Raw genomic sequence first — 27,163 nt, 5'->3', positions numbered from 1 at the left:
TACCCACCTTGCATTAAGGCCCTTTGTTTCCATGCATCATCTCATTTAATTCTCATACCAACCCTTGGAATGGACACTATCATCATTCTCATTTTACAGACAAGGAAAAGGAGACTTCAAAATATTATTTAACTTGCCCAGAGCCACACAGCTAGGCAGTGCTGGGGCTATGACATGAATTCAGGTCTGTTTGATTCAAAGGTCTTTGTGCTTGAACTGTCCTGCCTTTCCTACTCTCACTTATGAGGTGGTGACTTATCTGCCATATTACTGCACAAAGGATTAAGTGAGATAAAAATCCCAAGGTGTGGCCTGGCCCTAAGCTTTCTGGAGAGACTCAGTAGTATATACCCCACAATTTCTGAGAAGTGGGTCCCCAATTATAGTTATACTATGATATTTGCAAATGCAGTGCTTCCCCCGCAATAGAGCTATAAGGAGAAAGATGAGAATCACCTGTGCTGATGTCAGTGTTCCTGGTGCTCTTCTGCATGTTTCAAAAGAAGACAGATGAGCTACACTTGGGATGATACTCAAATGATAATGCTTTTCAGGCAAGCCCAACTCTTCTACCTCAGGTCTTACTATCGTGGGTGAGTGATGAAGCTGCAGATAGTAACTGTCTTTTACTTCCTCTCCTAAGGGAAAAACCTGGAGTTAGACACAGTTCACCTCAATATCTGAATCAGAGAGTGTTAGGAGACTGTTAATATTGAAAGAGGCATTACATACCCTCTCATTAGACACTGACTCTTCCCATTTCTTATTTCCTGTGTATAGTTTATCATTTCTTTGACATGAATACACTGTCCTGTATGGGGGGAAAAGAAGGAAAGTCATACATAGTATACTGTATCAGATTCTGTCATTGGGAAATGTGGAACAAATGCCTTCAGGCCTACCTGTGTTTGATGTACCTTCCCATCTGTGACATGCCTCCTTGAGAGTGACATGCCTCCATGTCCCTTACTGCATGGTCTCTAATTCTAGCAAAAACCCTTTCAGGTAGATATTATTATTATGACCATATTACAAATGAGGAACTCAAGGCCCAGAGAGGTTAATCTGCTCCAGGGTACACAGATACTAAATCAAACTATTGAGCATATTCACCTTCCATAAGAAGGGAAGGAGAAATGATTGGGATTGAGAGTTGAGACTTGAGTTCTGGTTGCCATTCTGTTACTAGCTATGTGTATGACCTTGGGTAAGTCACTTCAGTTTTGTTTAATTCTCTACTAATTAAAGAGTCATACTCAGTGATAGCTTTAGTTTTTTTCTGGCTTTACATTCCATGCATTTTCCTGAAAAAACAAACAAACAAACAAACAATTTAAAAAATATTTTATTTATTTTTAGAGGGCAAGGGAGGGAGAATGAGAGAGTGGCAAACATCGATGTGTGGTTGCCTCTTGCGTGCTCCCAAATGGGGACCTGGCCTGCAATACAGGCATGTGCCCTGACTGAATTGAACCAGCGACCCTTTGGTTTGCAGGCTGGCGCTCAATCCAGTGAGCCACACCAGCCAGAGCTGAAGTGTATAGCATTATTTGTGATTACTTATAATTGGAATGAAATATGTTCAGTTGTTCATGAAAATAAAAATGAAAGGTATTCACAAATCAAACATACAGATGCTAGAGATGATCATAGAAATGACAATAGAAAGGACTTTTTTTTTTAATTTGGCAAAACTAAGTTTTGCTGCCACCTAGTGAGAAAAAGGAGCATGGCGTCTGGTCCTCCTGTAGCAGCCAAGCGAAAAACTACCAGAAACCATCTACTTGACCAGATAATTTATGGGATTTCACAGATATGTTAAATATTACAGTGTTTTTGCAAGGCAATCTCTTTCCTTTGACTAAAATGAGTTTTGGAGAAGAGCTTCTCTGAGAGGTATTATTAAGTAGATGTGCCCCATCTTTGGCCTCCTCCAAATGTGTGTATATTATGTCATTTCCCATAGTGTATATACTGTATCCCTCTCCCTGAAGGGGTCCCAGAAACTTCAGAAGGTCTGAGCAGGAAGTAAACATTCTTAGAGAATTTTTAGGGCAACCCATTTCATAGTACAGAGGAAAAGTGTATTGACAAAGGTCACACAGGTAGTTAACATAGACAGGGGTGACAGTAGACTGGTCCCAGAATTCTGAAAGCTGGTATGATAAAATCTGCTTAGAATGGATGAGATTAGATATTTGAAAAATCACCTTCAGAAGCGAATAGAGCTCCTGGGCATGGAGCAATATTAGGAGATTTAATCAACGGTATTTACACATTTAAAGGGAACCTTAGTCTTTCCCGTGGGGAGGAATGGCTGGTTGGTCTGGCTAGAAACATGGAGAAACTGATGCTATGGGGAGCTTTGAGCACTAGAAGACACTCTATGCTGGGATGAAGAAAGGGCTCACTCACTGGAGCTCCCAGAGGCTACCAGCTAGGAAATCTTAATCTTCCTGAGAGACATTCCTACCTTTAGGGGAGCATCCAGGGCTCTCAGTGCACCAGGTGTAACTTTTTTTCTCTGCCAGCGGGAAAGAATACCAGAAGTGAGAGCTAAAGCAAAGGTTATTGCGGTATAACTTGCATCTGCTAGAATGTATTGTTTTAAAAATTAAAAGCTGAGTTAGTTGTCAGCTTCTGGTCAAGATGGTGGCGTAGGCAGACATGGCTCACCTCTTTGCAGAACCACATCAAAATTACAACTAAAATATAGAACAACCATTACTCAGAACCATCAGAAATCAAGTTGAATGGAAATCTGACAGCTACAAAATTAAAGAAACCACATCCATTGACACGGGTAGGAGGGCTGCAGACATGGAACAGGCTGGTCTCACCCATGTGTGGTGGATAAAAATTCAGAAAGGATATCTTGGGAGTGAGGAGTCCCAGCCCCACACCAGGCCTCCCAGCCCAGGGTTCCAGGGCCAGGATGATAAGACCCATAACTTCTGGCTGCAAACACAAGCAGGGATTGAGTTGATGGGAGAAACTGCTGGAGCCCCAAGGAGTTCCTCTTGAACCCATACACAGACTCACCTACTCAGATTCACTCCCCCTGAGCTCCAGCACCAGGACAGCAGCTTGAAAGGCACCGGTGGTGCACAGGGAGAAACTGAAGTGTCTGGCATCAAGGCAAGCAGAGACCATTGTCCCTTTCCTAAACCCTCCCCCTACAGAGCCAGCAAGCTGGTGCCATATCTGAGACTCCATCAACCTGGCTAACACTGTTTGACCCACCTTGGAGATCCACAGAGGCTCCGTGCCACCCAACTTATGGGCCCAACCAAGCTGCTTTTCTATATGAATGGCTGGTCTTGGCTAATGCTTCACAATTACTAAATCCTATCAAAAAAGCAACAGCTGGCCTCAGTGATCCCCAGGTCCAGTACCACCAGCAGCCATCCCAGATTCACAGCTTGGCTTCACCTGGGAACCTCCAGGCCCAGCAGAAGTAGCAGCCATCTCAGATTGCTTTATAGCTCAGGCAGGGTGCCCTGGGAAGAACACAGGAGGTGGCTGACCTTGGCCTGCACCACCTGGGAAATCCCAGAGCCTGCGCACCTAGTAGACAGCTACAAATTATGTTGGAGCACCACCGCCCTTCCCCTGCACAGCTGATCCTCCACAGAGTGTGTAGGTTGGTGGTCAGTGGTCACAGCCAGTCCTTGAAGTTGACTGGCCTGGGTAAATCCCTCCCATTGATCTGTCAACAGCAACCAAGGCTAAACTACAAGAGGAGGGTGTACTCAGCCCACACAAAGGGCACACCGCAAGTACCCAGCTTGGGTGATAGAGGAACTTGTGCCACTGGACCCTACAGGACACCTACTACATTAGGCCACACTGCTGAGACATGGAGCTAAACCGGCTCTACCTAATACATAGTAACAAATACAGAGAGGCTGCCAAAATGAGGAGACAAAGAAACATGGCCCAAATGAAAGAACAGATCGAAACTCAAAAAAAAAAAAAAAAAAAAGAGCTAAACGAAATGGAGATAAGCAATCTATCAGGTGCAGAGTTCAAAAACAATGGTTATAAGGATGCCCAAAGAACTTAGTGAGGACCTCAGCAGAATAAAAGATATCTATTCAGAAATGATGGATACACTAATTGAAATAAAGAACAATTTATAGGGAAAGAACAGTAGACTGAATGAACCTGAGAATGAAATCAATGATATGGAACATAAAGAAGCAAAAAGCAACCAATCAGAACAACAAGGAGAAAAAAGAATCCAAAAAATGAGGATAGTATAAGCAGCCTCTGGACAACTTCAAGAAGAAGTCCAATGTTCGCATCATAGAGGTGCCAGAAGAAGAGAAAGAGTAAGAAATTGGAAATCTAGTTGAAAAGGTAATGAAAGAAAACTTCCCTAATTTGGTGAAGGAAATAGACATGCAAGTCCAGGAAGCACAGAGAGTCCCAAACAAAATAGATGCAAAGAGGCCCACTCCAAGACACATCAGAATGAAAATACCAAATGTTAAAGATAAAGAGACTCTTAAAAGCAGCAAGAGAAAAGAAATTAGTTACTTACAGGGAAGTTCCCAAAGACCATCAGCTAACTTCTCAAAAGAAACTTTGCAGGCTAGAAGTAACTGGCAAGAACTATTCAAAATGATGAAAAGCAAGGCCCTACAACCAAGATTGCTCTAGCCAGCAAAGCTATCATTTAGAACGGAAGGGCAGATAAAGAGCTTCCAAGACAATAGAAAACCAAAGGAGTTCATCATCATCAAACCATTATTACATGAAATGTTAAAGGGACTTACTTAAGAAAAGGAAGATCAAAACCATGAACAATAAAATGGCAAAAAAATATAAATCTGTCAACAATTGAATATAAAAAACAAACTAAGCACAGAAGAAGAACAGAGACAGAATCATGGATACAGAAAGCATTTTGATGGTTGCCAAATGGGAGGGGGCTGTGGGGGAATGGGTAAACAGGTGAAGGAATTAAGAAGTACAAATGGGTAGTTACAGAATAGCCATAGGGATATAAAGTACAGTATAGGAAAGGGAGAAGCCAAAGAACTTGTATACATGACCCATGGACATGAAAAATGGTGGGAGCATTGCCAGAGGGAATGGCGGGTGCTGTGTGAAGGGGTAAAAAATCAGGACAACTGTAATAACATAATCAATAAGCTATAATTAAAAAATAAAAAATTAAAAGCTTTTACTATTGTAATAAATCTCTTGTGACAAACTTGCAGCTTATGTTGAGGTAATCCACTTATTCTTATAATGATTCTTATCTGATTTACAACTGACAAAAGCCCAATGAGGTAATAATTATTATGATCTTCATTTTACAGCTGAGTAAGCTGAGGCTTAGAGATCAGTTTACCCAGAATCCCACAGCTCTCTCCAACTATGTTGGCCCTTAATCACTATCCTGTACCATCTCCTGAGATCTTGGCCTTCCAGATTCACTAATACCAGGGAGCAGGAGGTGCATGTCTGCAGCCTGGCTAGTGGACAGGTCCATGTCTATCTCTAGGAAAGGATTCCTGCCTCACCACCACAGACCCCATTGTAAATGGGTGTTGAGGCATTCTAGTAACGCATCCTCTCCTCTGGGAACTGATCTGTTGGCTTGGTGGGCTAATTGCCTGTATGGGGAGAATTTACCTTGGGAAAACATTTTCCTTAATTTACAACAAATTGTTTGCTGGTTGGAGGTGTAGGGGGAGACACACTGTAGAAAGACAGGTGACTAATTAAGGGGAAGAATTTTTGATTATCTGTTGTTTCAGCTTATCAAAGCAATTACTTCTCTTTATTAACATGGATAATTAAGAACTGATTATACAGTTAAGTTATTCAAACCTTCCTCTCTCATACATTAAATTCACTCTAGTAATAAACAAGGAATGAACTTCTTTCCAGTATTTGTTGTCTATGATCTCCTCTTCCACCCACTAAATTATCAATTAGGTGAAGAAATTCCTTAAACAAGAATCTATTTATCTATCAATCTATCCAGTTATCTAATTAGCATTTATTACATATATATATATATATCTGTGTAATATGAACAATATATACACAGCAGTAATTTTACCTTTGCCCCACCCCTCCCCTCTTTTAACTTTTTGTTTGGTTCCTGAGCCTAAGGATGCATGCTGAGGCTTATATAATATTTTGTGTTGTCTCTCTATTTTTTAAGGCAGAGAATGGTAAACAAGGGCTTTTAGAAAATATGAACAGGAAATAGTTAAATATAAACCGAGAATGCTATTAAAAAAGAGAAAGTGAGTTGGCGACTAAAAGAAGCTCTGTGTTTGAAGGGTCATCAAAAAAGAAAAGGTCCCTGGCTGCTGTGGCTCAGTGGATTGAGTGTCGGCCTGCGAGCCAAGTGTCGCTGGTTCAATTCCCAGTCAGGACACATGACTAGGTTGCATGTCAGGTCCCCAGTTGGGGGCGCAACTGAGAGGCAACCACACAGTGATGTTTCTCTCCCTCTAATTCTCCTTTCCCCTCTCTCTAAAAATAAAATAAACAAACAAATAAATATTAAAAAAAAAAAGAAACGGTCTATTAAAAAAAGAGAGAATTTTCAGCCGTGTACCAAAATAAGCCCAAGGTGCAAGTAGACCACAAGTTGCCCTCCAGGGTTGCTTTTTAGCCCTCTGGTTTGTATACAGATTTTCTGTGTTCCAGATTAGTCCCAGCAATATGAGCTTCCCAGGATTGGTGACTCTTGGAAAACATCACCTGATAAGGGGATGCATGTTGTCACAGGATTTACTGTACCTTTCACAATCAATACTGATTACTTTCTTTCATTAGTGGCTGGCTTCTGCTTGCAGCAAGAGTAGGGCACCTCCCCAGTTCTGTCATTTTCTTGACAATTATGAATTATAGTACAGGTTACCCTTTTATCTCCACCTGACTCAAATCAGTCTCCTGACTTGGGAGCTCTAGGCAGCTTATCTCATGTTTGCCTGACTACCTGTCTATTTGGTTAATATACACAAGTAAATGTACCATCTCTGTCTTTTACCTCTGGAGGGGTCCTGGCTGGATGTAATTGAAACAGCATTCAAATAATCCGAATAAATATGCCTTGTGTTACACAGGGGAACTAAATCAAGCTGCAGAGTAATCTAAAGTGAGGACTACTATATAATAAGCAAGAGTCCATGTTATTGTATACCAAAATTGCTCATGTGGAGGTCATATTTTTGAACTAGAAATGACCAATGATTGTACAATTAATGGGATTGCCATCTGGTTCATTTTATTCTGGTTAGTTTGGCTGAATACCATCGACCAGAAAACAATCCAGCTGACCGTGGTTATTTCTAATTGTTCTGACAGAGGTGATTGAGGACATTTTCACTCAAACAGACTTTTTTCTATGGCTTTAATATTTAGGAATTTAGATCCCTTTCCCTGGATATGAGTCAAAAGTTCCATTCTTTTTCTTAAATAAAACACACATCTGCCTTAAGGTTGAAAGTTTATAATACATTACATATTACTTGTATAATTAAATCACTAAACACTGACAATTATCTTCCTCTTCACCTCAAGTCCTGCAATATCTCAGGGATAACTTTAATATCTAAATTCCTTACCATCAAGAATGCTCTATGCTTTCCAGCAACTCCCAGTACTTACAGGGGCCTGTTCAAATGAGGGGCAATGAAACTTAACCAAAGTGGCATTAGCTTTTTAAAATTTATTTATTTATTTATTTATTTGCCCAAGAACAGGCTTATTGACCTTAGAAAGAGGGGAAGGGAGGGAGAGAAACATCAGTTGCTTGCTTCTCACATGCACCCTGACCAGGGACTGAACCCACAACCTAGGCATGTGCCCTGACTGGGAATCAAACTTGCGACCTTTTGGTTTAAGGGACAATGCTCCAACCAACTGAGCCATGCTGGCCAGGTCCTTCATTACCTTCTTAATCTTTATGGTAAAACTTCCTGTACAGAGCATCTATCTTAGTTTTGAGTTTTTAAATCATTAATGTGTCTATAGTACTAATATTTTCCTCCCCTAGTAGACTAAGTTCTATGAGAATGGGGACTATGTCTAATTTTACTTATTATTAAATCTTCAGTGTGGTGTCTGGACAAGAACAGGCACTCAGTAAATAATTCTTTGCTCTGTACAGTGCCTGATGGGATTCAGTGCTAGGATGAATGAAACAGCTAAAGAGAGTGAAGATAAGCCCTTCCCATTTTAAACTTTCTTTAGGCAGAATGCCAGCCTCCAAATAGTAGATGTAAACAAAGGTGTCTAGGCATATTTATGAGCATGGGTGAATAAGGAAGGAAGCAAATAGCATGCTTAGGCTGGCCTAGACAGGCCTAGACTGAGAAGTCAAGGATGTTAGAATGAGTGGGGCTGGATCCATCACACTTTAGTCGCGATCCTTATCCATCTAAACTTCATTGGGGATGGGCAGGAGGCCATGAATAATCACAAATAGAAGGGAAAGGGTGAGAGGAATCAGAAAGCAGTCAGTGAGTATCACTAGAATGAGGTAGTAATGATCATAATAACTGCCATTTACCATGTTTCAAGCCCCATGCTCAACGCTTTCCCATATATCATCTCATATCTTTCTCATTGTGTGTCTGTGAGAGAGATATTATCTCCATTTCATGCTGTGGAAACTAGGACTCAAGTTGGTACAGAATTTGGCAGTGTTCCATCTGAAGTTCAAAGCACTCTAACCCTGGTCTTTCTGACTTCAGAGCCAGAACTCCCTTTTAAGCATTATACTATTAGCTAAAATAAGTCTAGAAACATGCAGAGACTCCTGTGAGTAGGAATCAAAGTAGCTTAGTGTGTACTTTGGTCAGTTGCAAAAGAAGTAGCCAGGAGAGATCTCTTGCCCATTGGTCAGGGGACCTGTGGGAGCAAGATTTAGCTTGAATTATGACTAGGGCTGGAAGCAGGGTGTCACCAGGGAGGGACAAGGACAACAATAATTAAAGGGAAATATCCAGCACCTAGGAGAGCTCCAGGTTTGCTACTCAGTGGAGCAAAGCTGGATTTGGCGATGCTGTTGGCCCTCCCACTTGCCTAAAGAGCTTCCCCAGGTCAAGAAATCTATTCAGAGATGTGACTGGGTGGCACACACTGATGATGCAGGCAGCTCACAAGTGGCAGTTATGTGTTAAGGAGATCAGACGTGGGACAGACCTCTAAGGTGTAGCCCAGCTAAGCAGAACACAGACTTTGCCCTGAATTCTTGAGCAATAGAAATAGCAGTGACAGCTATGGGGACAAGCAGCTTTGCTCACCTTGGTGTGAACTATAGAGTACTTGATCATTGCAGAGGGAACCAGTAACATCTGCTTTTCTCGGCCCTTACTTAACTTGTTGTAGTTAAGCAGCCTCTCCATGTCCCCATTCTGTGACTACTGTAAATGATGCAAAAGAAGAGTGAGATAGAGACAAAAAGAGTGAGGGAGAATTAATTTACCACTGGATGAAATGAAAATGCACTGAAGTGTAATGGAATTTCATTAACTTCGGAAATGATGATGAATGCTGTCCAAATAATTTCTACTAATGCATAATTCATAGCTGAAAATAGAGCCAAACTCTCCTAAAAAGCACATCCATTTATGCCCCCAAATTAATTTAGTGTTATTCAGTATGGTTGACAGGATAAAAGATCTACTATGAAATGTAATCATCTATTAAGTTTGGGAACCTATGTGTCTTTTTAGTTTAGTAGATGATGGTAGCTGATAACAAGTGGCATCTTAAGAGGCAGACACCCACAGTCCTCATTCTCACAATTTGAATTTCCCCAAAGACATCATTTAAGACATAACCAAAGAGAAGTTAGGATGAGCTTTAAGATCTCCATAGCAACCATGGTCCAATTCATAAATATACCCCAAGAGTAAATTAAAATCAGTTTCAAAAAATTCAGATGGGGCTAGGAAAAGGCCCACATATTTTCTAGCAGGCAATATTTTTACACTATATGTTTCTATAGTATGTAAATTATATAGATCATATATATTTATAGAAATTTATGCAGAAAGATGTAAAAATTACTTTCCCACTTAGTATAATACTGTCTATTCTTTTCCACAAACTGTCAGACACATTTATCACTTAATTTCTTAAGATATAATAATCTCTTCATTAAAACCCGCTTATGCTTTTTGTATACTCAGGAGAATGGTAATGGGTGAGAAACCTTTTCACCTTTATATTTAACATGAACCCCTACTGTAGTTGGCAGAGAAGGACTATTATTAAGTAGAAGGGTAGCTATTGGCTCAGGTTCCACCAATAGGACTATGTAGCTTCAGAACACAGTCAACACCTCACAGTGGAGGCATCATGACTCTTTTGCCCATGATTTCCTTCAGCCAATTAGAAAACACCTTGGTCATACATGTAAATAGTCAAGTCAAGGATGACTTCTCTGAACTTCTTCCCCAGAATGGAGGTGGAGGTGTCATAGGGGAGCAGAAATTTTCAATGCCCTCCTATTTTTCTTAATGGCCAGGCATTATGATTTGGGATGCTAGGATGGTAAATAAGTACATTAGCTCCTGATACTGTGAATGTGATTAAGTAGGAGGCAGCCATTGACCAGCTCCCACCAATAAGAAACCTTAGTTTGCCAGACTACTATTTTAGGGGTATATGCATAATATACCCCAAAAGCAAATTAAAATCAGTTTCAAAATATTCAAATGGGGTCAGGAAAAGGCCCACATATTTTCTGGTAGGCAATGTTTTTACATTATATGTTTCTATAATAGCTTCCACCAATAGGAAATCTTAGTTTGCCAGACCATTAATGCCTCACAATGGAGGCAACGCGGTTCCTCCCTTCTCCCTCCTCCCTCTTCTGCCCGCTCCTGCCGATGGGTCCCTTAGCCACTAAGCACTTCGTGGCTAAAGGACCCATCGGGCATGTGAATAGTGATGCCAGAAATGACTTCTTCACCCTTCTGTTCCTTCCCCTAGGGCAGGGTGCTGTGTGCAAATTTGGGTGTGATAGGAATGAGCACAATCTTCTAGGGCCACCCTTATTCCACTTAACCCCATAACACAGGTACTGAGATGGACAAGAAGAACACTGGCTGCTGATACAGAGGATGTGATTAATTAGGAGGTATCTATGGACTAGCTCCCACCAATGGGAGATCTCAGCTTGCCAGACCATTAATGCCTCACAATGGAGGCAGCATGGCTCCTCTCTCCTTCATTCTCTAGTTGTACCCTCCCCCTAATGGGTTCTGGAGCCACTCAGAGAGCACCTTGTGCCGATATGTGAATAGTGATGTCAGGAATGACTAATGCTTCCCTCAAGAGTCTTTTTCCCAGGACAAGTTCTGGCAAGTAAAATTAGATGTGTCATGGGGGACGATTAGCTTCCAAGACCACCCCTATTGCTCCTAGTTGCCTGAATATCAAGTTGGAATTAAGTACATTGGCTGTTGATATAAAGTCCTTGATTAAGTAAGAGGTAGCCATTGGCCAGCTCCCAGCAATGGGAGATCTTAGTTTGCCTGCTCACCAATGCCTCACAATGGAGGCATCATAGCTCCTCCCTCCTGTGGGATTCTTCAGGCACTTAGAGGGCACTTTGCACTGACACATGAATAGTAATATCATGGAATATATCTCTTCCTGTGAACAGCTTCCCTTGGCAGAAATGCAAATACAGAAGGCTGTTATTAACTAGGAGATCCCTGAAGTCTCTTTGATCCTATTTCCTCCCCCTTGCCCTCTTGTATTCCCACTCAGGCTCCCTGCTGCTATTTTGTGGTGTCATCACAGTAACCAGGTAACCCTTGTTAAAAGCACTTGTTTCTGTCATTCCTATACATAGAGATGTAAGTACTGTCACATTGAGTCACATTTACCTTAATATCCAACAGATTTTCTGAGGCATGTGTATAAGTTTTCCATACTCCAGAACCTCTGAAACCTGCAGAGTTATTGGAAATGAGTCCCGTTTTCCTCCTTAGCTGGGATTCAGGACCCTGTCTGATTTGTTGCTTGTTACCTATCAGTCTCATTCATTTCCCAAGGATCCTCCCCATCATCTTCACTCTAGGTACTTTATCCAGGCCTAGTGTAGGTATTAATGCTCGCTTTTGGCCTGAAATATGTGTTACTTAATCTCCACTCATACAAATGCCACTTATTTTTTGAAGTACAGGTCTATTATCTCCTTTGAAGTCTTCTACCCCTTAGTCTAATTGTTCCCTATTTGCTGCTAATTTGAATTGAGACCCAGTGTCAGAACTGTATTTTTACCTTACTCCTGGTCTATGTTACCTACTGAGTACCTTTATACCTTTTTTCTCTATTTCTTATTTTATTTAAATTTTGTTTAAATTTTTATATTGAATTAACGCTTGTACAGTCTCTACAATTATTTTTGGAGCAAATGAAACAAAGAAATACATAAATAGTCCCTCTCAAGGAGTTTCACCTCTAAGTCCTAGCTTGGTGATCACTCTGTTACTTGTTCTGTATACCCTATCCACCTCACCTTCCATTACGTTGTTCTTCTCCTTTTGACCAAGACTGCTTCTTCTGATGGAACTTAATTGATGTCAAGTGTAAGTGATCATCTGGTGGGTGGATTAATGTTGGTAATTCTTTGGTTAGGAGCCTTGCCATGAAGGAGGGTTTCTGATGTTTACATCTAGGCTCTTCTCCCATGCTTGAACTGTCCCAGGGAATAAGTCTGTATTTATACCCAGCCCCACCCAAATTGTGTGTTAAGCAACCTATTATGATCTGGCTTGAATTATGACATCAGTGGACCAGGACTAGGCTATGCATTAATATATTTCAATGACTGACTATTTTTCAAGGTAGAAGAAGCATTTTTGTGTAAAATCACAAAGACTGATACAATGACTGTTTACCACAAAACTTTTCCAAGATTCTAGATTCACGCACCCACTTTCCTTTTTACTCATAAGGAGTGTGCGCAGGCACTATAAATACTGCCTTAGTTACATGGGAATCATCAAGGCCTATTCCTTTTTTCAGTCTTTCATTAGACCCGATAACAAAGGTATAGCCCCTTTGTTTAAGAGCTGTAACAGTAGTAGCAAAACACGTAAAAACTTCATTTAGTTTAGTTCTAACTTAAACTTAATGGTTGTCCAAGTGGTAAAACCTCTTGTATTTAAAGAACAATGCTCACCACTTTTTAGTTTATTACCTACTTCCTATAAAGTGTTTTCCTTCAACATCACTGTCCATTGCTGCAACACTATAAACCCAACCTCTTTCCCTTGTCTGAAAAAAGAACTCCATAATTGCTTACCTCTTTTTAAAAATCGATACATTGCATAGACTTTCTGGAAACTTCCTTGAGTAATGCTAATTTAAGTGTTCTTGTTAATTGTTCATACATAAAAAGTAAAACCCAAAATTGACAAACAGGATATGCTATCACAGACTTAATCTATAAACTTCTTAAAATATAAACTTCTCAAAAAATTAAATAGTATAGATGGGCACTGGCTGGTGTGACTAGTAGGTTGAACACTAACCTGTGAACTACAAGGTCGTGGGCTTGATTCCTGGTCAGGGCACATGCCTGGGTTGCAGGTCAGGTCTCAAGTTGGGGGCATGCGGGAGGCAGCTGATCGATGTATGAACATCGATATTTCTCTCCCTCCCTTCCCCTCGCTCTGAAAATAAATAAATAAAATATTTTAAAAATAGTGAAAATGGCTTTATTAGTTGCCCTTGCCTAGACTTACCAACTGAGAGAAAATAGAAGAATAAATATTTATATTGATAATAAATACATAGTTTTACGTTAATGTGACTTCAAAATGCTTTGAAGCACAGAGGTTTTCTGACCTTTTCTGAAACACCTATGAAATGGACAAATTGAAGAATTTTTTAGATGCTGTAACTTAAAGAAATATAGCTATAATAAAGGTGGAGCATCATTCAAAACACAAAGACCCAGAATCTCATGATAAAACCTTAGCTGACCACTATACTAAACAAGCAACTTTCCCCGAGATAATCATTGTAATAACTCAGAAAGAAGAGCCCTCAGAGGAATTAATAGATTCCTCTAAGATTTCTGTTAACTGTCAGAGATAAGCCTGTAATTTGGAAAATAACTACCTGGGAAAAATTTGAAGGCTCATTGCATAAAGATAATATTTGGCACTCTCAGTGTGGCTAACTGGTAGTGCCAAATCTTTGTAAATGGATTTTAGCAAAAATTCTTCATGACATTATTCACAACAGCAAACATATTTTGGCTATGTTATTACACTAATATTTCTGGAGTAATTTTAGAGGTATTGTCAAAGATGTTTCCAAAACCTGCCCTACTTGCTAACAACACAATCCTGGTAAAACTGTAAAGGTGGGTAATGGACAGAACCAAAATCTTCAGGGCTCTTTGAACACCTCCAAATAGACTTTATACCATAGGGGAGGAAGAAACTTTCTTCTACCATCCTAAGTTCTTTCAGCTGGTCTAATAATTAAGTCTTTATGAGACAGATTAGATGAACAAGACAAAATAACCAGATTTAATTACATATATACATTTGGGAAGTCCATATACATGAGAGTCAGAGACCCCACATGCTTGAGAGGTTCAGAGGCAGGAAGAGAAAATGAGGTACATATGAAATTCTGAGCTGAGGATGGTGAGGCATATCGGGGTTTCAGAGAGGAGGAATGTCATTAGCAGGATGATAAGAAGAGGATATGCTCAGTAATTAGAAAATTTCCCTGCCATATAGGTAGGTCATAAAATGTTATTTCTGGTGATAACTCTTTTATGGGCAAGGTTCCTAATTTAAATCCTTTAAGAGAGAGGTAAAAGTTTCTCATGAACCCACAGGGTCTCAGTTGCCTTCGGCTCAAAATAATTCACATGCCAAAGTGAACTGAGGTTTGTTTTGAACTTCTTCAGTACAAATGTCTCCTCAATAGGCTATAACTATGTTATTGTTTATTTTCAAGGTGAGTTAAAGTTTTTCCTGTCAGAGGGTCGCAGCCCTGCATTTGTTTACTAGGGTTCCTGTAACAAACTGGGGGGCTTAAGTAACAGTAATTGATTGTCTCATAGTTCTGGAAGTTAGAAGTCCAAAATCAAGATGTAGGCAGAGCTGGTTCTTTCTGGGGCTGTGAGGAATGGATCTATTCCAGGCCTCTCTCCTTGGCTTGTAGATGGCTATCTTCTCCCTGTGTGTCTTCACATCCATTTCCCTTTATGTGTTCAAAGTTTTCCTTTTTATGAAAATCCTAGTCATTTTGGATTAGGGTCCACTGTGATGACCTCATTATAACTGAACTAATTACATCTGCAAAGACCCTTTTTCCAAATATGATCACATTCTGAGGTACTGGAAGTTAGGACTTCAACATATGAATTTTGGGGGGTACACAATTCAACACATAACAGGTCCTAACTGTAGCAAAAATAAGATCTTTATTTTGTTTTTTTCAACCTGGGCAATTCCAACTAACCTCTTTAGTTAGTGAAAAGGAAAATCATTTTACCAGCACATTATTAAGGAGCTCTGTAAACTTCTCTCTTTTACTCAGAAACTCCATTGTCCTTATCATTCAGAGTTTTTATAAAAAGCAGGGAGAATTAATGGAATTCTAAAAGTTAAACTAGCAAGCCTCCCAGAAACTGTAAAACTTCTATGTCCTAAAGTATTACCATTAGTTTTTTAAGATCTTATTTATTTATTTTTAGAGAGAGGAAGAGAGGGAGAAAATGATGAAGAGAAACATTGATGTATGAGAGATACATCAATGGGTTGCCTATCAAACACGCCCAACTTGGGACCTAGGCCACAACCTAGGCATGTGCCATGACTGGGAATTGAACCTGCAACCTTTTGGTTCACAGGCCAGCACTCAGTGCACTGAGCTACACCAGCCAGGGCTACCATTAGTTTCAATGTCTATAAAATCAACCTCCATTGGAACTTACAAGTTAAATTATGTATTAATGAGTTAATAAAATAATAAACCTATGTGTTCCTATGTGGTTGGGATTTTCACCCTCAGCCTTAGATTCTACCCTCACAAGCAAGAGACTCGTATAATATCTCTGGGTTCGTCATCAACAGATACAACACATTTCCAAAATATCTACCTAAACAGTCTCTGCATTTTCTGAACCCTGGAGATTTTTTCTAGAAAAGATGCTGAAGAAGAACTGCTCTTGAGCCTCAACAGAAAGGACCATATCAGACACTGTTAACAACTGTCTCAACAGTACAACTCCAAGGTACAGATCCTTGGATTCATGGTTTCCAACTCAAAAAATATATGTCATTTCACCCTGATTATCAACATTCATTCCACTTGGACACCTTAAAATGTGGATTGTTAGGAATGCTTCAGAGGCTGCTGACATCAGAGGTGGACAGCTCCAAGATGACAGTAAAAGCCATTGACCTTAAAAGTAAATGGCTTCTACCCTGGCTGGATAGCTCAGTTAGTTGGAGCTTCATCTGGATGCACCAAGGTTGCAGGTTTGATCCCTGGTCAGGGCACATACAACAATTAACCAATAAATTCATGAACGGGTGGAATTCCTTTAGCTTTACCTTGTCTAGGAAGCACTTTATGTGCCTTTTCATTCCAAATGACAGCTTTGCTGGATAGAGTAATCTAGGTTGTAGGTCCTTGCTTTTCATCACTTTGAATACTTCTTGCCAGTCCCATCTTGCCTGCAAAGTTTCTTTTGAGAAGTCAGCTGATAGTCTTATGGGAACTCCTTTGTAGGTAACTCTGATTTTCTCTTGCTGCTTTTAAGATTCTCCCTATCTTTAACCTTTGACATTGTAATTATAATGTGTCTTGGTGAGGTCCTCTTTGGGTCCAACTTGTTTGGGACTCTCTGTGGTTCCTGGACTTTATATCTATTTCTTTCTCCAAATTAGAGAAGTTTTCTTTCATTATTTTTTCAAATAAGTTTTCAATTTCTTTCTCTTCTTCTTCTCCTTCTGGCATCCCTATGATTCAGATGTTGTCACTGTTGGAGATGTCCCAGAGTCTCCTTAGTCTCGCCTCATTTTCTTGAATTCTTGTTTCTTCATTGTGTACTGGTTGACTTTATTTTTTCCTTACATTCCAATTAATTGAATTGAACCCCGGCTTCCTTCTTTTTACTATTGGTTCCCTGTGGATTTTTATTTATTTCACTTAGTGTAGCCTTCATTTCTTCCCTTCTGTGTTTGCTATACTCAGTGAATTCTCTGAGCATCCTTATCACCAGTGTTTTGAACTCTGCATCTGATATGTTGGCTATCTCCATTTTGCTTAGTTCTTTTTCTGGAGTTTTGATGTGTTCTTTCATTTGGGCCATATTTCTTTGTCTCCTAAATTTGTCAGCTTCCTGTGTTTGTTTTTCTGTATTAGGTAGACTTGCTTTGACTCCCTGTCTTGGCACACCTGTTACATTGTAAGGGGTGGAGCTTTAGGTGTTTGTCACTGTGGGGTGACCCATTTCACCACTTTGTGGTGCTGTATGTGCGGAAAGGGTCTGAGAGGGAACAATGTCACTTTCTTGGCACTCACTCCTTTTCCAGTCATTTCACCCACCTCCTGCATGCGACTGGTGCCACTCTAGTTGCTGCCCTTGTGGTGGTTACCAGAGTAGGCAGGCTTGTGTATGTTCTAGAACCATGGAGTCCCTCTAAATGGACTCTCCTGAGAGATGGGAAGTTTCTTCCACCACCCCAACCCCCACTGTTTTTCACAGCCAGAAGTTATGAGGCTTTATTTCCCTGGCATTGGAACCCTAGGCTGTGTGGTCTAGCTTGGGACTGGGATCACTCCCCAGGTTTCCCTCCCAACTTTTATCCACCACATGTGAATCTGGGACTGCCTGTTCCATTAGCCGCTACCACTCTCTTGCTGCTGCCGCCTTGCTGCCACCTTGCTGCTGCCACACCGTGTCCTCTCCTTCTCCTCCCCTCCTACCCATCTGGATGAATATTTCTTCTTTAAATCCTTGGTTGTTGGACTTGCATACAGTTCAATTCTCTGGAAGTTCTGTTTGTTTTTTGTTTTGAGATTAGTTGTGAACTTTCTTATGGTTGTGCAAGGAGGCAAAGTGTGTCTACCTACGCCTCCATCTTGGCTGGAAGTTGCCATGCTTTCTGATAGCACCTAATATAAGCAAACCCTAGATTCCTTAAACGTTCTCCAAATTACCCAAATCCCAAATCCAGTAATGTGTTTTCTAACTTCCTCTTACTGAGACACCTCTTGGTTTCCCACCATGTGTGATCCCCTTTGTTGCAACAAGTAATAACTTAACTTGTTCAACTACAGATGTGTTCCTGGTGGTCTTTGACTGCAGGGTGTTGACACTAGAGAACACTGATGAGATCCAGGAGCTGCTAATGAGACTCATTTTCAAGAATCTGAAGGAAATGTTTCAGAAAGCTAGACATTTTTCAGGAGGACTAAGCTAAGGTATCTTACACAGTTTTCCAGCTGACCTAAAGGGTGTGTCCTATTTGGATGATCTTAGGTCCCTGTCAGGTAGCTCACTGTTGGGCTCCAGTAAGATTTGGAGGGCACTAAAGGAAAGGGCATGTTCTTAAGATGCTTCAAAACTCAACTGAGTTGTGCCTTCCAGTTAGCTAAGATTACCTCCTTTGACTTCCAGCCAAGATGGAGGCCTAGAATGACACACTCTGTCTCCCTCCACAACTGAGAAGGAATACATGTACTGCAAACCAGAAATAACCAAAAGTTTCCAAAAATAAAGCTACATGGAAGTCCAACGTGTGAAGTTATAAACAAGTGGTGCTCATCCGGACGGGTGGGAGGGATGAAGCTAGGGCAGAGATGTCAAGCTGTGCTGGTGGCAGCAGCTAGAGAAATGGTGGCGAGATGGCGGTAAGCACAGACACCCATATTTAAAAAGAGGCAAGAAACACCTGGGGAGCACCCACAGCTGCAGACTAGACCTGTCAGCTCATGATTCCAATGCCAGGGAAGGCAGACCCCATTGCCTCAAACTGTGAAGGCCAGAGGGGGAGGGGAAGGAGGAAGAAACTCCAGGTCTTTCAGCGGAGAGTAAATGGCAGGAATCCATCTTGGACCCTTGCCCCCACACAAAATGCCACAGCGTGGTCAGAAGGATCGCCCGGTAGTGACAACTGCATGGGGCTCCACCTCCTATAGCATAGGAGGTGTGACAGCCGCATTCGGAAAGCAAAGGTAAACACAAAACTGTCAGGAGGCACAGATCACGATAGAGGGGCCGGTGATGCAACTGACCAGACAGCAAATATCTGATCTAATGCATCAGCAGATAGGAAATCTTTCTGAGGCACAGTTCAGAGCTTTGTTGCATGACTGCTTACAGACGTGACAGCAGATCTTAAACAAGACGGGGAAGGAATGAAGACTAGACCTGCTGAAATGAACAAAAACACATACAAAACTAGTGTTGAGGGAAAGAAAACCAGGGATCAAATCAACAAATTGGAACATAGGGAAGGAACAAACAGTCAACCAGCGCAGAAAGAGGAAACAAAGAGTGAGGAAAATGAGGAGAGGCTCAGCTATAAGTGGGCCAACGTCCGAATCATAAGGTTGCCAGAAGGTGAAGAAGAAGAACTAGAAATTGAAAAAATTATGTAAAAAGTAATGAGGCAGGACTTCCCTAACTTGGGGAAGGAAATAGACTTACAGGTACAGGAAGCACAGAGACACCTTATAATCAAAATGTCAAAAATTAAGGATAAAGAGAGAATTTTAAAAGCAGCAAGAGAGAAGAAGAGAATTACGTACAAAGGGGTCCCAATAAGACTATCAGCTGATTTCTCAAAATAAACTTTGCAGGCAAGAAGGGACTGGCAAGAAATGTTCAAAGTAATGAAAAGCAAAAACCTGCAACCACGATTACTCTATCCAGCGAAGCTGTCATTCAGAATAGAAGGGCAGAGAAAGTGCTTCCAGGACAAAGTAAAACTGAAGGAGTTCTTCAGATCCAAACCACTGTTATATGAGATGTTAAAGGGACTTGTTTAGGAGAAAGAGGATCAAAACTATGAATGTTAAAATGAAAACTGTATTCACAACAACCCACAACAGTAGCTAGGGAACTGAAACAAAGGCAAACTAAGTAGGCAATGAGAGTGGGAAAAGAATTATAGGTATAGGAAATATTTTGGGGGGAGGTCAGCTGGAAGAGGGAAGAGGGGAAAGGGAAGGAGATGGTACAGGAATTAAGAAGCATGGTAGGAGGGAGTGGAGTAGACAGGAATATGTTGAGAAGAACTCTATGTACAACCAATAGGCATGGACTAAGGGGGGGCAACTGGAGGGTGGGGGGTCTCTGGGTGGAGGGAAATAGAGGGAAAAGAAATTGGGACAACTGTAACAGCATAATCAATAAAGCTTTTTTTTTTTTTTTTTTTTTTTAAAGGAGACTAAGAGGCCTTCGATGACAGGGAAACTCTGCATATACTTTTTTACTGTTAGAATTTTAATGATCTGCATGTGTTGCTTTTTTTAAAGAAAAACACTGTTTATTTTTTAAATCCAATGTAGTAAGTGAAATTATTGATTGGAAAATGAAATGTGTAGAAAAATGAAGAGGTTGGAACTCCTCGGTCAGGAAGAAAATACCACCTGAACAGAGAGGGCTTCAATGGGCGTCTTCCATTCTCTGAAAGGTTATATGGAGAATGCTGACCATCTGTTCTCCATATCTACAGAGTAATAGGAAATGGACTGAAATTGCAGTGGGGGATGTGAGTTAAACATAACTAAGTCATTATTGACTATAGTATCTGATAAACACTCTAAAAGGCTATCACGGGTTATTATGGGCCTTCCATCCCTGGAAACTCAAAGGTCTAGATAGCCATATGGCTCTGCTGATTTATGTGTCCTCCCACAGAGAGAGAAGCCTGAGCTTATCAAGACTCTGTCCCCTTTTGTGACAGTAGAAGAAAGTACAGACTGTCATTTTCCCCTCTTCCTTTTCCTTGTGTGAGCATCCCACCAGCCCAGTTGGGAATCATGTTTTTCATACAACATGGCCCCCCACTGGAAGCCTGCTACTGAATTCAGGGATAAGTCATAGAGACAGTGAAAGGATCTGATACTGGAGGAAAAAATCATGTGTGTTGGCAACTTCCTCAGAGAATCTCAAGGATAATTTTGATTATGTTTGATTGTCACCTTAAACACTACCATCCAACTTGCTGATTGTCATTACCATGTAAACCTTCATATTTTTGCTACATATATGGGCATCCCTTAACAATATTTTTAAAGTAATACTACAAGTTCTTAAACATCAAATAAATGTGTATGCTTTTAAACATGATATAAAATGTATCACACGACAAAAGAGGTGGCATAGCTTAGTAGTAAATAAAATACACTCTGCTCTGGCTTGTGTTGCTCAGTGTATTGAGCACCAGCTTGCAAACCAAAAGGTCGCCAGTTCAATTCCCAGTCAGGGCTCACACTGGGTTGTGAGCCACGTCCCCGGTTGGGGCGTTCAAGAGGCCCCATGTATGTTTCTCTTTCACATTGATGTTTGTCTACTGTCTTCCCCCCTCTTTTCCACTCTCTCTAAAAATAAATAAAATATTTTAAAACATAAAATGCACTCTGAATCCATACTGGGTTCCCTCATGTCTTGACGCCTCAGCTTCTTCATTTGCAAAATGGGGATGATGATGAAAATGATGACGACAAAGGTATCTATCTATAGTGCTTTTATGTTATCAATGAAATAATGTATGTAAAACATTTAGAGCATTGCATGACACATAATAAATTCATAAGTATTAGTTATTAATAGCTATTCTTTTGCAACTTATTTGGTCAGGAACCTTTGGTAATTCTAAGATGCTGGGGATTCAGCAGTGAACAAAATAGATAAATCTCCTCACAAAGTTTATGTTCTAATGTGAGTAGACAAACAATAATCAGGAAAAAAACTAATAAAGCACATATTAGAAGGTGATACATGCCATAGAGAAAAATGAAGTGAGAAAGAATTTCTGGAAGAAAGGGGGAGAAAGCAACTTCAATTAAGGTGATCAGGGATCTCCTAACTAATAAAATGACATTTGAACAGAGACATGAAGGAAATGAGGGAATAAGCCATGGGGACACCTGAGGAAAGAGCATCCCAGACACGGGGAAATACCAGGAGCACTGCAAGGCACTTGAAATCTTTCTGGAAACAGTACTCGGGATCATTTTGCTGGAAACAGAGTGAGCTAAGGAAAAAAAAGTGAAAGATGAAGCAAGAGACTAATAAAGGGCCACATCTCACAGGATCTGGTGGGCCATTTTAAGAACTTTGGTTTTACTCTAGAGAAATGGGGAGCCACAGCAGGGTTTTAAAAAACTTTAAATTTTGAAATAACATTAAATTTATAGAATAGTTGTAAGAAAAGTACAAAGAACTCTCATATGTCCTTCATCCAGATTCTTCAATTGTTAACATTTCTCTATGTTTGCCTTATCTCTATTTATATATATTTTGAAACATTTGACTGTAGATTGGAGATATCACACCTCTTTACCCCAATTACCTCAGTGGGCATTTCCTAAAAACAAGAGCAGTTTCTGCTCTGGCTGGTGTGGCTCAGTAGATTGAGTGCTGACCTGCAAACTGAAAGGTCACTGGTTCAATGTTGGGTCAAAGCACATGCCTGGATTGCGGACCAGTCACCAGGTGGGAGTGTGTAAGAGGCAAGTGTTTGTTTCTCTTCCTGTTTCTCATTCCCTTCCCCTCTCTCTAGAAATAAATAAAATCTTTTCAAAAGAGTAGTTTCTAACATAATCACAGTACAATTACTAATATTATTAAAGCTTCCTATCCCCTACACAGTTCATATTCACATTCAGCCAACTTTCTCACTAATGTCCTTTATTACAGTTTCCCCCTCTGATCCAGGATCCAATTCAGGATGATAATACTGCTTTTAGCTGTTGCCATTTTTTTAGTATTCTTTCATCTGGACATGTTCCTCAGCCTTTCCTTGACACTCATGGAATTGACATTTTTGAAGTGTATGGGTCAGCTATTTTATAGAAGATACCTCAATTTTGGTTTGTCTAATATTTGCTCATAGGTCAGCTTATGTATTTTTGGCAGGAATACCACAGAAGTGATGCTGTGTCCTTCTTGTTGCATCACATCAGGATACACATGATGTCAGTTTATTCCATTAATGAGAATGTTAACTTTGACCGCTTGTTTAAGGTGATGTCTACCAGATTTCTTCACTGTAAAGATATAATTTTTCTATTTGTAATTTGTAAGTGATCTGTGTGAGAATACTTAGAGTCTATAAATATCCTCTTCCTCCTTGTCTTAGTTCATTTGGGCTCCTATAACAAGTTATTATAAACTGGGTAGCTTAAACAATATTTATTTCTCACAGTTCTGGAGGCTAAAAGTTGCAAGATAAAAGCACTGGCCAATTTGGTGTCTGGTGAGGACCCACTTCTTGGTTCAAAGACAGTCATCTTCTCACTGTCTGTCTGCACCATGGCAGAAGGGGTGAGGGATCTCTTTGGGGCCTCTTTTATAAGAGCACTAATCCACCTCCATAACCTAATCACTTCCCAAAGTCCTCACTTCCAAATACTATCACATTGGAGGTTAGGTTTCAACATATTAATTTGAGGGGGACAGAAACATTCAGTGTATAGCACTCCTCAAACATTAGTAGTTTTAGCAGTCATTACTAATCTCTGCCTGATGGTTGCCAAATGGCAATTTTCTATTTTCATAATTTTTCTTACATTTATAATTCAGCTTTCTACAAAAAGTTTTTCCTTATCTCACATTCATTCATTCATTCATTCATTCATTCATTTTTTTTATCTGTGTGGACACATGGATTCTTATTTTATTCAGTGAGTTATAATCTGTTACTATTATTCTTATGCTCAAACTGTCCTAGATGCGACAAATTTTCCTCGCAAGCTGACTTCTGTGTTCTTTTGACATGTCTCCATGATTCTTTGAGCACTTCCTTATTTTCTTTTACAAGATATTCCAGGTTCATCTTGCATTTCCCCTACTTCAGCCCTACAATCCACCATTTCTCTCAGGATCCATGGTTTATTTAATGAATAATACTATCTAGAAACAAAGATCTCGGTCATGACAGAGTTTTGAGCAAGAGAATAACATGATCTGACATGTTTTAAAAGGATCACTCTGGCTGCTATGCTAAAAATTGACTAACAGGACTAAAGAGAAAGCAGAAAAATGCACTGGTGTTGACAGAGTAGACTTTCTCTGCAATATGACCATGTGGTTCTTCTGCCAAAACTTTTCAACAGATGATATCATTTATAAAATTAAACCCATGTTACCTTGCAACAAAAGCTCTTCCTTGGCCTGCTCCCTGTGGACTTCTTCATCCCCTGCTGCTCTCCTCCCTCAAATCCTATACCTTTCCCATAATGAACCATTTACAGTTCCCAAATACACCATTATGTTTCATTCTTCTGTGCTTTATACTATTTACTTGGGCTAAAATATTCTTTCCACAACATGGCCCCCACATCTTGTCCATCTGACAATTTTTTACTCATCCTTCAAGACTCAATACAGCTATTTTTCCTCTGTGAAATCTTCCCTGTGAAATCCTTTCCACTTACATCTTATCCCAGGTATAAATTATCATTCAGATCATAGTGGGAACATAGTTGTCTCTCCTTCAGTCTCCTTTCTGAACTCCTAGGATAGCTAAAGTCATCTTTTGGGGTTCCTTTTGTCCTAATGTATCAAGAATAATGATTAGCCCTGTTGGTATTAGGCCCTAGGAAACTAAGGTATACTAGGGCTGGCCCCATAATACAAGTGAAGCTCTAAAGCTGAAGTGCTGGAATCCTTGAGACTAAACAAGGGTAGTAGGACTTTCAGGAGGGCAGATCCCTGCCCAGCCAACACTGGGTATAGGTGTAGACCAGAATTCAAAGATCCTGAGGCATAGGGAAGAAGGAAGTATTCTTTTTTTATGCCCTATTGATTATGCTGTTACAGTTGTCCCAATTTCTTTTCCCTCTGTTTCCTTCCACCCAGAGACCCCCCACCCTCCAGTTGCCCCCCCTTAGTCCATGCCTATTGGTTGTACATAGAGTTCTTCTCAACATATTCCTGTCTACTCCACTCCCTCCTACCATGCTTCTTAATTCCTGTACCATCTCCTTCCCTTTCCCCTCTTCCCTCTTCCAGCTGACCTCCCCCCAAAATATTCCCTATACCTATAATTCTTTTCCCACTCTCATTGCCTACTTAGTTTGCCTTTGTTTCAGTTCCCTAGCTACTGTTGTGGGTTGTTGTGAATACAGTTTTCATTTTAACGTTCATAGTTTTGATCCTCTTTCTCCTAAACAAGTCCCTTTAACATTTCATATAACAGTGGTTTGGATCTGAAGAACTCCTTCAGTTTTACTTTGTCCTGGAAGCACTTTCTCTGCCCTTCTATTCTGAATGACAGCTTCGCTGGATAGAGTAATCATGGTTGTAGGTTTTTGCTTTTCATTACTTTGAACATTTCTTGCCAGTCCCTTCTTGCCTGCAAAGTTTATTTTGAGAAATCAGCTGATAGTCTTATTGGGACCCCTTTGTATGTAATTCTCTTCTTCTCTCTTGCTGCTTTTAAAATTCTCTCTTTATCCTTAATTTTTGACATTTTGATTATAAGGTGTCTCTGTGCTTCCTGTACCTGTAAGTCTATTTCCTTCCCCAAGTTAGGGAAGTTCTGCCTCATTACTTTTTACATAATTTTTTCAATTTCTAGTTCTTCTTCTTCACCTTCTGGCAACCTTATGATTCGGACGTTGGCCCACTTATAGCTGAGCCTCTCCTCATTTTCCTCACTCTTTGTTTCCTCTTTCTGCGCTGGTTGACTGTTTGTTCCTTCCCTATGTTCCAATTTGTTGATTTGATCCCTGGTTTTCTTTCCCTCAACACTAGTTTTGTATGTGTTTTTGTTCATTTCAGCAGGTCTAGTCTTCATTCCTTCCCCGTCTTGTTTAAGATCTGCTGTCATGTCTGTAAGCAGTCATGCAACAAAGCTCTGAACTGTGCCTCAGAAAGATTTCCTATCTGCTGATGCATTAGATCAGATGTTTGCTGTCTGGTCAGTTGCATCACTGGGCCCTCTATCGTGATCTGTGCCTCCTGACAGTTTTGTGTTTACCTTTGCTTTCCGAATGCGGCTGTCACACCTCCTATGCTATAGGGGGTGGAGCCCCATACAGTTGTCACTACCGGGCGATCCTTCTGACCACGCTGTGGCATTTTGTGTGGGGGCAAGGGTCCAAGATGGATTCCTGCCATTTACTCTCCGCTGAAAGACCTGGAGTTTCTTCCTCCTTCCCCTCCCCCTCTGGCCTTCACAGTTTGAGGCAATGGGGGTCTGCCTTCCCTGGCATTGGAATCGCGAGCTTATGGGTTTGGTCTGCAGCTGGGGGTGCTCCCCAGGCGCTTCTCACCTTACCTTAAATATGGGTGTCTGTGCTTACCACCGTCCCACTGCCGTTTCTGCAGCTGGCACCGCCAGCACAACTTGACCTCTCTGCCCCAGCCTCACCCCTCCCACCCATCTGGTCAAGCACCACTTTTTTACAATTGCATATGTTGGACTTCCATGTAGCTTTACCTTCTGGAACTTTTGGCCATTTCTGGATTCGTGGTAGTTGTACTCCTTCTCAGCTGTGGAGGGAGACAGAGCTTGCCAGTCTAGGCCTCCATATTGGCTGGAAGTCTCCTCAGTCTCCTTTTAAAAAAGATTTTATTTACTTATTTTTAAAGAGAGAGGAAGGGGGGGAGAAAAGGGGAAATATCAATGTGCGAGAGAGACATCGATTGGTTGCCTCTTGCACGTCCCCAACTGGGAACCTGGCCTGCAACCTAGGCATGTGCCATGACTGGGGATTGAACCAGTGGTGTGCAATCCACTAAGCTGTACCAGCCAAGACTCCTTTTTTAAAAATGAGTTATTGCCAGCAGGGTCTCCTTCTAGAGGATTTTCTTAATGTATCCAAATACATAAAAATATATTCTCCTCTATACTCTTTTTTTGATTCAGCAAATATTCATTAAGCACCTACTATGTGCCAGATGCTGTGCTAACTCCTGCGGTAGAGCATGAGAACAGAGATGTGTTTT

The 27,163-nt window shown here is 40.6% G+C and overlaps 1 protein-coding gene across 1 annotated transcript in view; it reads left to right on the top strand.

Moving 5' to 3' along the window:
* The first annotated feature begins 18,882 nt into the window (after window positions 1–18,882).
* The window catches only part of ADGRG4 (adhesion G protein-coupled receptor G4), a 154,468-nt gene continuing 146,187 nt past the window's right edge, over window positions 18,883–27,163 (top strand). Inside the window, exons 1-2 of the mRNA XM_090264028.1 lie at window positions 18,883–18,888; window positions 21,665–21,713. Coding sequence (XP_090120154.1) covers window positions 18,883–18,888; window positions 21,665–21,713 — 55 coding nt within the window. The remainder of the gene's footprint in view (window positions 18,889–21,664; window positions 21,714–27,163) is intronic.

Source organism: Furipterus horrens, unplaced genomic scaffold (assembly GCF_987537825.1).
Source record: "Furipterus horrens unplaced genomic scaffold, mFurHor1.1.pri manual_scaffold_17, whole genome shotgun sequence".
NCBI classification, from domain to species: domain Eukaryota; kingdom Metazoa; phylum Chordata; class Mammalia; order Chiroptera; family Furipteridae; genus Furipterus; species Furipterus horrens.
Note: the sequence above shows the minus strand (reverse complement) of the source record. Positions and strands in the feature narration are given on the sequence as shown.